The 10,641-nt window shown below is 36.0% G+C and overlaps 2 protein-coding genes across 2 annotated transcripts in view; both read right to left on the bottom strand.

Annotated features, from left to right (window-relative positions):
• The window catches only part of LOC136418206 (piggyBac transposable element-derived protein 4-like), a 73,765-nt gene extending 64,112 nt beyond the window's left edge, over window positions 1-9,653 (bottom strand). The window contains exons 1-2 of the mRNA XM_066404195.1: window positions 9,412-9,653; window positions 7,296-9,358 (exon numbers count right to left, since the gene is read on the bottom strand). Of these exons, the coding sequence (XP_066260292.1) occupies window positions 7,472-9,355 (1,884 nt within the window). The 5' untranslated portion in view covers window positions 9,356-9,358; window positions 9,412-9,653 and the 3' untranslated portion in view covers window positions 7,296-7,471. The remainder of the gene's footprint in view (window positions 1-7,295; window positions 9,359-9,411) is intronic.
• LOC136418209 (uncharacterized) overlaps window positions 1-10,641 on the bottom strand; it is a 166,165-nt gene that overhangs the window by 80,413 nt on the left and 75,111 nt on the right. The window lies entirely within an intron of this gene.

Raw genomic sequence — 10,641 nt, 5'->3', positions numbered from 1 at the left:
GAAACGTAAGCTTTTGAATGAATCATATTTTCTCATATTAAGACTTGAGTTTCCAGCAGTCCAAAAGTCTCAACCTACGGCCGAGAGCGAAGATGGATGGACCACGAAAGTCCGATTTAGGTGAACGGGAGGCAAAGCTTTCTGTAAACAAAAACGACAGACACATAATTATTTCTTACTACGATGAAGATCTACCTATAAGAGCTGTTAGATTTCAACAAATCGAAACGTATCTTCGTACTAGCGACCAAATAAAAATCCAATTAAAATCAAATAAAGGCGCAATCGATTTCCGATTTCCGTCTGAAGCGTCACTAGAAGAATTTCCCTTAGAAATTAACATATGGAGGTAAAAAAACAGTTATTTTAAATTAATTTGTACTAATTATTACATTTTTTTTTGCAGCAGTGGAAGTGAAACTGAAGATTGATTTGATTGAAATCGGAGTGTTAGATATAACATAAATGGAAAATTTCCTAACAAAAGATGCACCTAAGTTATATTTTACTATAACGAATGTTGTGGGTTTTGGTCGGTGGGAGTTAGTGACTCAAAATTCTTGCATGTTTGGACTTAATGACTGTGATCTTAACAGATCGAAAGTTTGAGCGAATCTAACGAATCTCACACGGAAAAAGCCCCTAACTGATTATTGTCTTTGGTACTTCTATCGCGCCGCTGTCAGTTTTATGGCCGGAGCGGCACCCTTTGATCCAGGCTGCTGATGCAGCGTCTGCCTGTAATCGACTGGATCCCGGGCGACCCCACGTTGTGGGGTCTAGGGTTAATCTGCTTTTGCTCTCACCAAATAGACGTAGGTTTGCTATTCTTATAATTCCATGGGTACTATATTGAACTTGATTAATCTAGGGTAAGAATATTAATTTATTTTATTTAAAGGGTGGAGAAAGATGACACTCTTATTTATGTATTACCTGCTCTCGAGAAGTTCCGGTGTTGACCTTTTGGCGTGTATGCACGTGTTCATATTAAAATTTTGTATAACTATTTATATGTATTTAAAGTGATGTTTTATACGATGTAAATTTATAATGGTGTAATGTACCCTTAGGCTACGCCTATGAAGTTCCACTACTTTGGTGGTATGTCCAGGATGGCCATATGTTGGGAACCCATTATTTTCCAATAAGGGTTACCCTTCATAAAAACTTTCACTCCTTTTCCTCGTCAAGACAAAAGTCTAAAATATCCACATTTTTGCTAAAATCTCACTATAGCTACAACACCCCCGTAAATCATCTTTTCTTACCATTATCTTGACGTTAGGGGTTAAGGATTTAGAAAGTTACCATCTGTGGATTGTCTTGTTAACTGCCTAGAACCGGAGTACGCCTATGGGTACTGACCCCCAGATTTGGTACTTAAGATACCCCGAAGCTTGTAAAAGGACCATAACCATTATAATAATATAACTCGACGCTCCCGGAATTTTGTCACTTCCCTCATTAACTCTTGGCTCTCTCTATTGAAATGTCAGTTTAATCCCGAGATCTTTAGTTTTGTAAAAGATTAAGGGTTGTGTGTGTCATAACGAGTGGAATAAAAATCTACCAAAGTGTTCCCGAGTTTTGTTTCGCGAATTCCATTACAAAATTGGTGTCAGAAGTGGGATCTTGCAGCAGCTACAACGTCCTGAAACAGTAGGTGTCTTGACGTACGAACCAGCCGCAATCCAGTTGTGGGGTTTCAAGGAACTGTTCCAGAAGGTACAGCGCGAGAATCCAGAACTACAAGGACAAACGAACGAGCCTTTAGGACACTACGTAGTATCGTAAGTTATGCCCATTCAGCCTAATCCCAAAGAAACTAAGGATCAAATCCAATCAACAAGCCAAACTCCAAGCTCATCGAATTCTTCAAGATCAAATTCTCCCAATTTAATAGGATCAAATTTGTCTAATATTAGCGACACAATGATACAATACATTTCCTTAGAGGTTGCCGAAAAAATGTTGGTTAAGTTTGACGGCAATAAAGTTCAACTTAACGAATTTTTAGACAATTGCGATGCCGCCTTCCTACACATTAAGCCTAGTTGTAAGCCTATTTTATTTACTATCGTTAGAACTAAGTTAACAGGCCATGCAAGAGCGATATCTCATCATAAAACTTTTAATGAATGGGAGGAATTGAAACAATTTTTAGTAAATATCTATTCAGAAAGGCACACGACAAGCCAGTGTCAAACGGAGCTCAACTCTTGTAGACAAATTCCTGGAGAATCTGTCTCAAGTTTTGCCAATAAAGTTGAAACTTGCTACAGTAAATTAATCAATAGTTTAGAATCAAATTTATCTCAAGAAGCAAAACAATTGTACGAAGATCTTTTCAAAAATCAAGCTCGTGATGTTTTCATAAGAGGATTATCAAGAGACCTAGAACTCTTATTAAAATGCCAAAACCCCGATTCATTAGAAAGAGCTATCGCTCTAGCAATAAGTGAAGAGCAGGAATTAAAAGCAAAAACCGATGTTTTTAAAAATCAACCAGTAGGCAATTCGTCACTTAATAAGTTCTGCCAAATTTGCCAAAAATATGGTCACTACACGCAAAACTGTAGGAATAACCGACGCTTTCCCTCTAACAGACCGCCAAATTCTCAATATAATGCTCACAACGTCTCTAATTCAAATCCAAATACCTACCAAAATCCTTCAAATCGCAACCTTAATACTAATTCTACTAATTACTATCCAGCATCAAGCTTCTGTAGGTATTGCAAGAAAAATGGACATGTGATAGAGGAGTGTAGAAAAAGAGCATATAATAATGCAAATCGTTATAACCAACAACCTCCAGGTAACGAGCCAAACATTCCAAATCAACATCCCCAAAATCCTGAGAACCCTTTAAACTACCAAAACTCTCGTCTCAATCCGGCCCAAACGAGAGTACACACCTTCGAGGTCGAGTCACAACCATTAACACCTCAGTCACAGCCTACGCCATCCTCCACATAAATGAGAGCACTTCGAACCCTTGTACATTTCTTATCGATTCCGGTGCAGACATTTCCCTAATCAAAACTTCCAAACTCAATCCCCATGTTCATAAATGCACGGACAACCCCATAACCCTTCGTGGAATTGATGCAAATGTCTCGAATCCAAATAGAACTCTATTTTCTACAATTCTTAATTTCACTATCAACGATAAACAATTTCGATTTCAATTTCACGCAATAAATGATAATTTGCCCATAAAATTCGATGGTATATTAGGCAGCGATTTCCTAACTCATTTTTCATGTCTCCTGGACTTCGATAAAAAATATCTTAAAGTAAAAGATGAATCGATTCAAATACTTCTAGAAAATTCACATTTCGACTTCACTAATCCGCAAAATAAGGAATTCAAAGAATATATCGTAGGACCTAGAAGTGAAGCTATTGTCAAAATTCGTGTCCTAAACCCAGAAATTAAGGAAGGAATTTGCTCAGAATTCACAATACTAGATGGAGTATATCTTTGTCCCAGTATTGTGAAAGTAATTAATAACGACTATGCAATTACCAGCATTCTAAATACTACGAATAACGAAATCAAAATCAGAAACGCTCAAGTCCTTTTAGAAGAACTCCCAACAAATCAAGACACTCAAATTTTTCAAATTTCAAGGCAAAAATCCGAAGCAAATCCTAACAGGTCAACTAAAATTCAATCACTTTTAAGAACTTTACACATGAACCAAGAAGAACGATCCAGTATAACACAAATATGTAACGATTTTGCTCACATATTCTATTTAGAAGGTGATTCCTTATCATACACGAATGCGGTAAGCCACCAAATTCCCACTACCTCTTCAAAACCTGTAAACACAAAACCTTATCGATACCCTCAAATCCATAAGGAGGAAGTTGATAGGCAAGTTCATGAAATGTTAGAAAACGAGATCATAACCCCTTCTAATTCGCCGTGGAATTCGCCTGTATGGGTGGTACCAAAAAAACAAGATGCCTCGGGAATGAAAAAATGGAGAGTCGTAATTGACTATAGAAAACTTAACGATATCTCAATAGGCGACTCGTTTCCCCTTCCAAACATTGTCGACATTCTGGATCAGTTAGGCCACTCTAAATATTTTTCCATAATAGATTTAACATCAGGTTTTCACCAAATCAAAATGTCCGACGAAGACGCTCCGAAAACTGCATTTTCTACTCCAACGGGTCACTATCAGTTTAATAGAATGCCTTTTGGTCTGAAAAACGCTCCTGCTACATTTCAGAGGCTCATGAACACTGTCCTATCTGGAATTCAAAATCTTCGATGTTTTGTATATTTGGACGATACAGTAATCCATGTCGATACCTTGGAAAATCATAATAAACAATTAATTGAAGTATTCAAACGACTATCCCATTTCAATCTAAAAATACAACCGGACAAGTGCGAATTCTTACGCGAGGAAGTAATGTACTTAGGACACATCATCACGGCTACTGGAGTTAAATCTGACCCAAATAAAGTCCAAGCTGTTTCAGAATTTCCCAATCCAAAAACTCCAAAAGACATCAAGTCATTTTTAGGCTTAGCAGGATATTACCGACGGTTTATTCCAAATTTTAGCAAAATCGCGCAACCCCTAACTAAATTACTAAGGAAGAATCAGATTTTCAACTGGACTGACCAACAACAAAACTCATTTGATCAACTCAAAAATTTATTATGTTCCGAACCTGTTTTGCAATACCCGGATTTTTCTGAACGTTTTTATCTGACTACCGATGCTAGTAATTTCGCCATAGGAGCAATTTTGTCTCAGGGGAGTCCTCCAAACGACTTACCCATCTCTTACGCAAGTAGAACCTTAAATAGAGCAGAATCGAACTACAGCACGACAGAACGCGAACTCTTAGCAATAATTTGGAGCATAAAACACTATCGACCCTATCTGTATGGCCGTGAATTTACGATTTTTACAGATCACAAACCATTAATTTGGCTAAAGAACTGTCAGGATCCAAATTCTAAATTATTTCGATGGAAATTGACGTTATCAGAGTACAATTTTACCATTGAATATAAACCAGGCAAAACCAATCAAAACGCTGATTGTCTGAGTAGACCGTCCATGACTAACCCTTTTTCAAGTGATTTTTTCAATTTTCCAACAACTTCTATTAACCACTTAACGAGTGAGTCTAACTCCTATCAAAATTTTAAGCTTAAACTGCAAAACGCACCAATTATTAACAATAACATAATTGAAGACAACACTAACATTTCGACTTCCAAGGACAACATCTGCATCTTTTTATCAAGCGACTTGAATCTGACGGAACCATACCAAAACGAAATTTGTAACCGACATAATCATATACAACATTTAAAAATCCTCGATCCTCAAAAGGGTGACATAATATTTCTCAGAGAAGACGAAACTACCCTTTTTTATTGCTTCTTGTCGAATCATTATTGGGAACATATAACCCACGAAGATATCTATAATTCTTTAATCAAACTCAAAGGAAAATTGTTAGAATTGGACTTATCTTCAATTTCAATGTCTCGAATTCAATCTCCTTTTAGTAAACTAAGCTTTAACAAAATTCGAGTCATGTTAAGAGAAATATTTAAGAATGTAAATGTAAAGATCACTATTTGCCATAACACAACTTCGACTCCCAAACCCGAACAGATCCCTCAAATACTTGAAGAATATCATTTCTTGCCGTCAGCAGGACATACTGGATTTCATCGAACCTATAAAAAAATTAAACAAACGTATAAATGGACCAACATGAAAAAGGACATTAAGAATTTTATTAAAACATGTGTAAAGCACCCCGGGTTATGCATACGTATTATTATATCATATATGTATTAACCTCTTACATTATTTCTTGTACTATTTTCTCATGGAAACCTAAGGACAATATTAGAACTTAATTAGAATGTATGTTTACGTAGAAACACAATTCCTTTGTCTGATATAACTTACCCATGAAATTGTAATTAGCTGAGACTCAAAGTCTCAGTACTGTTTAAGGTTCAAACTATCCTTAATGTACTTCAGCAAAGTCCATGTAGATATCACATATATAAATAGAGTAGGTCTACACAAACAAGTCAGTCAAGGCAGTCAACCTCAAGTCTAGCAGAAATCTTCTCGACTCATCTTCACAGACACTTACATAAAAGTGTCTTTACGCCTCGCTCCCGCTCTTGTATTATCGAGAAGTTAATAAAGTGTTATATTTTTGACTCGCGTATAGTTATTCCAACCCGGCACATTACAGCGTAAGATACTCCATTGATCAGTCCTCGGCGCTTGCGCGTTATGTCACGACTCCCGACAAGATGCTTAATGCTTTCGAATTTTGATTCAAGTAGGGGAAGTTGAAAATTTATTAAATCCAAAGAATTATGACAAGGCGCCATGTTCAAGTCTTTTGAACAAAGAATCAAGGTCACGTCGAATGTTGATTTGATAGACATCAGTTGTTTGCTTAGAAGTGTTATATTTGAAAAGGATAGTAGAGAAAAGCGGTCGTTTGATATTTTTGCTGACCCTAGATTATGATAAAACAGGCCTGAGGTTTTGTTTAATTTGTCATTTTTAAAAGGCAACTTAGATTCATTTTCTCTCTGTTGGGACGAAGCTATGAGTAGGAAGGACAAGGATAGTAGTAAGGCGATGGGTGCACTATAGTGTTTCATCGTCCTCTGGAATAAAAGGTTTCAGTAAGTTAATGTGATAGGTTTTATGTTTGTTTCTCTCGATTAATAAATTGATTGTGTTGTTGTCATGAACCTTTAATATCTTATAGGGGGCTTTGTAGTTAGGGTTTAACTTTTTGCTAGTTCCTGGTTTAGTAACCTTATTTAGAATATACAATAGATCATTGACCTTAAATTCACATCTTCGACTGTTTCGATCGTAATACGTTTTGGATTTCACTTTTGAAGATATGAGATTTTCTCGTGCAATGGCATGAGCTTTATTCATTTTAAATTTTAAATTTTTGTAATAGTCGTCGTACGAGTAACGAAATTCTGGTTCGTCCGAAATGGTCTTAGGAATGTGTGCTTTACTTCCGAAAACTAGTTCAAATGGTGTTAAGTTAGTCGATTTGTGTATGTGTGTGTTGTACGTAAACATTGCTATTTGTACGTATTCGTCCCAATTGGTTTGATTTTCGTTAATGTAATGTTTCAAATATTCTTTTAATGTTCGGTGGCTTCGTTCTAAAGCTCCATTAGTCTGCGGATGGTATGGACTGGATATTACGTGTTTGATTTTGAATAATGCATTCAGTTCTTTAACCCTAGAATACTAATGTGATTTTATCACACGTTAATACTAATGTGTCGTAAATTTTACGACTTTTCCTAGAAATACGAAAAACTCATAAAAAAAAATTTTTTTTAATTGAAACAAAAGTTAACCTATACTCTTTGGTCCCTAAGGAATATAATTTCATGTTTGGTGTTTAATCACTTTTAATCCTGTAAGCATTCCGTGCAAGATTTCCCGCGGTGTTCGCCGCACATAGCATGTTTGCAATGAGTGCAGTAAATGGTCGTCATTCGCCTTAACCTGCTGGGACAATAGTAACATAAGGTACGTTTGCCTTCTACTTGAGTGGCGTTGTCAAATCTTTTTTCGATTTTGAGGATTTCTTGAATAGTTTGTCGAAGTTTGCGGCGTAAAGTTGTACCACTTAGTCGATGTTCCATCCAAGGCCTGGCAAGCTGGTGAGCTAGGTGAATCATAAATTGATATCGACGAAGGGGTTTTTCACCATTTTTCAAATTGTTACAACAATATAATACATACGAATTGACACAGGTTGTGTTTACCATTCCGTAAAAAATGCATAGTGGCCACCGTCTAGTTTTCCTGCTACAAGACATGTTTGAACACATTTGATCAAATGTGTCCACACCGGACTTTGTCTCATTATAATTCAAGATTATTATTGGTTTATTATTTATTTCCGAAATTTCTGCCCCTTCGTGCATAGTGGAAAGCAGTAATACTAGCTTATTTTTTTTAGGCATATACGACAATAAAGTTTTACTTTTGTCAAAACAAAACATTGAGGATTGAGGCTTTCTTTTTGCAAGTTCAAGCATTTCGGGTGGGATTTCTTTTTTATTTTTTCTAATTGTTCCAATGATGGTAAGTTTATATGGATCACTCAATAGTTCATCTGCTATCCCAACGGAGGTAAACCAATTGTCCATTGTGATATTTCGGTTTGTTCCATGTACAGATTTAGTCAACTCTTTTATGTAATAGTTAGATAATGGTAACCCTCCTGTGTGCGTGGATTTTCCCAAATAAGGACTGGCATCGATCATATATTTCGAGGAAGAGTCGCAGAGCATAACAATTTTAATTCCATATTTTGAAGGTTTATTTGGAATATACATCCTAAACGGACATCTGCCTCGAAACCTCAAGAGTTGTTCGTCAATCGTCAAATATGATGAAGGAGTATATGATGTTCGGCACGTTTCGATGAATGTATTCCAGATTTCACGAATATGAGCAAATGCGTCGTTCTTTAACCTTTCCGTTCTTGTCTTCTTGCTGTCAAATCGTAGGCAATTTACCAGGAAAATAAACCTCTCACAACTCATGCATCCTTTATAAAAAGAGCCAGAGATTGTGCTATCAAACATTTGTTTGGCATTCAAATGGTTATCCTTCTTGACGGCAGTCATTACTAGAATACCAAACAATGCCAATAGTTCCATTTTAGATAGTATAGATATGGTAGGCGTATTAGAAGTATACTTTTCTGCCTGTTTGGCAATTTCTTCGTTGGTGTGAACAACAATTCTATTCAAAATATCCTCCGAAAAAAAAAGCAGGAAATAATCAACAATTTCTGAACACACTTCACCACCAACTTTACTTCCTGATATGAAATGGACTATATTTCTTCTTGCTGTCCTTTTTGATAGTTGCGGCAATTTTGTGGACCATTTGTGTCCATTTTTTCCTTTTAGTCTTATTGATTTTGGTTTTATTATATTCCTTTTTCGTTTTAACGAAGCCGCTATAATAGATAACGGAATATTTTCTTCAGATGATGTACTACTCTCTCCGTATATTGGATTGTCCAAAGGTTGATTAGCAATAACTAAATTAGTCCCGTTTACATTATCTCTCTCATTGTTTACTTCTTCCCCAAAGTCACTAATGTTACTGTCAGTTGATTTACTTTCAACCTCCAAACGATCTTCTTCTTCCCACTCATTATCAATTTCATCACCAGACTCTAAATATGAATCATTTTGGAAATCGCCATTCATAATTCTTTGAATTTCATTTTGCAGTTCTTTGTCACTCAAAGGCCTATTGTTGGATGCCATTTTCTATAAAAAAACTGCGTTAGTGCAAAAAAGAGACATGAAAAACCAAGCTTTACCGATTATACTAATTTTTGTCTTTTCGTAAATATTTTACGCAAATACTAATCACTCGTAAATTTTACGACGATCACACTATTAGACGCATGAAACAATTAGCCAGCAAGATACCGTTTCATCGACGTTTAGCTTCGCAATAATCAGGAAGGTACTGATAAGTAGGCGGCACAGGATCAAACGGAACCTTACGAATTCGGACTAAGAAACCCGAGCGTCGTAAAATTTACGATACATTAGTATTCTAGGGTTAAGAATATTTGAGCAAAAATCTGATCCTTGGTCAGTTAAAATTGTTTCTGGTATGCCGAAAGTCATAATTAGTTCTAGAAGGTAGTTGGCGATAGTCGTGGCTTCGTGATTTGGAATGGCTCTGGCTTGGGAGAATTTAGTTAAATCGTCCTGTGTAGTTAGTATGAATCTGTTACCGTTTTCAGTTAGGGTAAGTGGACCAACGATGTCCAAAGTGAGTCTTTCAAATAGGCGACTACTCGTTATTGTTATTTCCATAGAGGCTTTAATCGGTTTATGATTTGTTTTGTTCACTTGGCAAGATGGGCATTTTTTTATGAAATTTTTGATATCATTTTTCATGCCAGGCCACTTATAATTTTCCTTAATACGTTTATACGTGCGAATATAGCCGGAATGTCCTGCGATTGATGATGTGTGGTTATCTTCCAATATGCGTTTAATCGTTTCTTTTGACGTTGGAAGAACTTTTGCTTTATTGACAAGAATTACTTTTATCTTTTTAAACAGGAATTGAATCATTTCATTTATCATGTCTTGGTTCAACTTATTGTTTAACTCCACAGGATTTTTAATAAAAATTTTGTAAATTTTAGCTTTAAGTAACTTTTCTCGGAGGTTTTGGAGGCAATAAAACACATCTTTATACTCCAGACTGTCGAAATGATTCAATTTTCCTATACACAAAAATGTTCGTCGATCGACTTTGCTACTTAACAATGCGATATCATAAAGGTTTAGATTGTCTGGAATAACGTTTAAGCCCTGTGTAGATCGTAATCCTTCATAACACGTATTGTTTTCGTCTAAGTCCTTGGAAAATATTAGAGCATTAGGGAATTTAGTAAATATATCTTCTTTTATTAGCTCGACATCAGGAGCTTCTGAGTTAGTGTAGTGAAACTTTATGAAGTCGTCATACGTTTTCGTTTTACTGATTGTGATCGGGTTCACGGCTAATATTGTGTTACGTGATAATG

Source organism: Euwallacea similis, chromosome 33 (assembly GCF_039881205.1).
Source record: "Euwallacea similis isolate ESF13 chromosome 33, ESF131.1, whole genome shotgun sequence".
Lineage (NCBI taxonomy): Eukaryota > Metazoa > Arthropoda > Insecta > Coleoptera > Curculionidae > Euwallacea > Euwallacea similis.
This window is presented reverse-complemented; position numbering and strand designations above follow the sequence as displayed.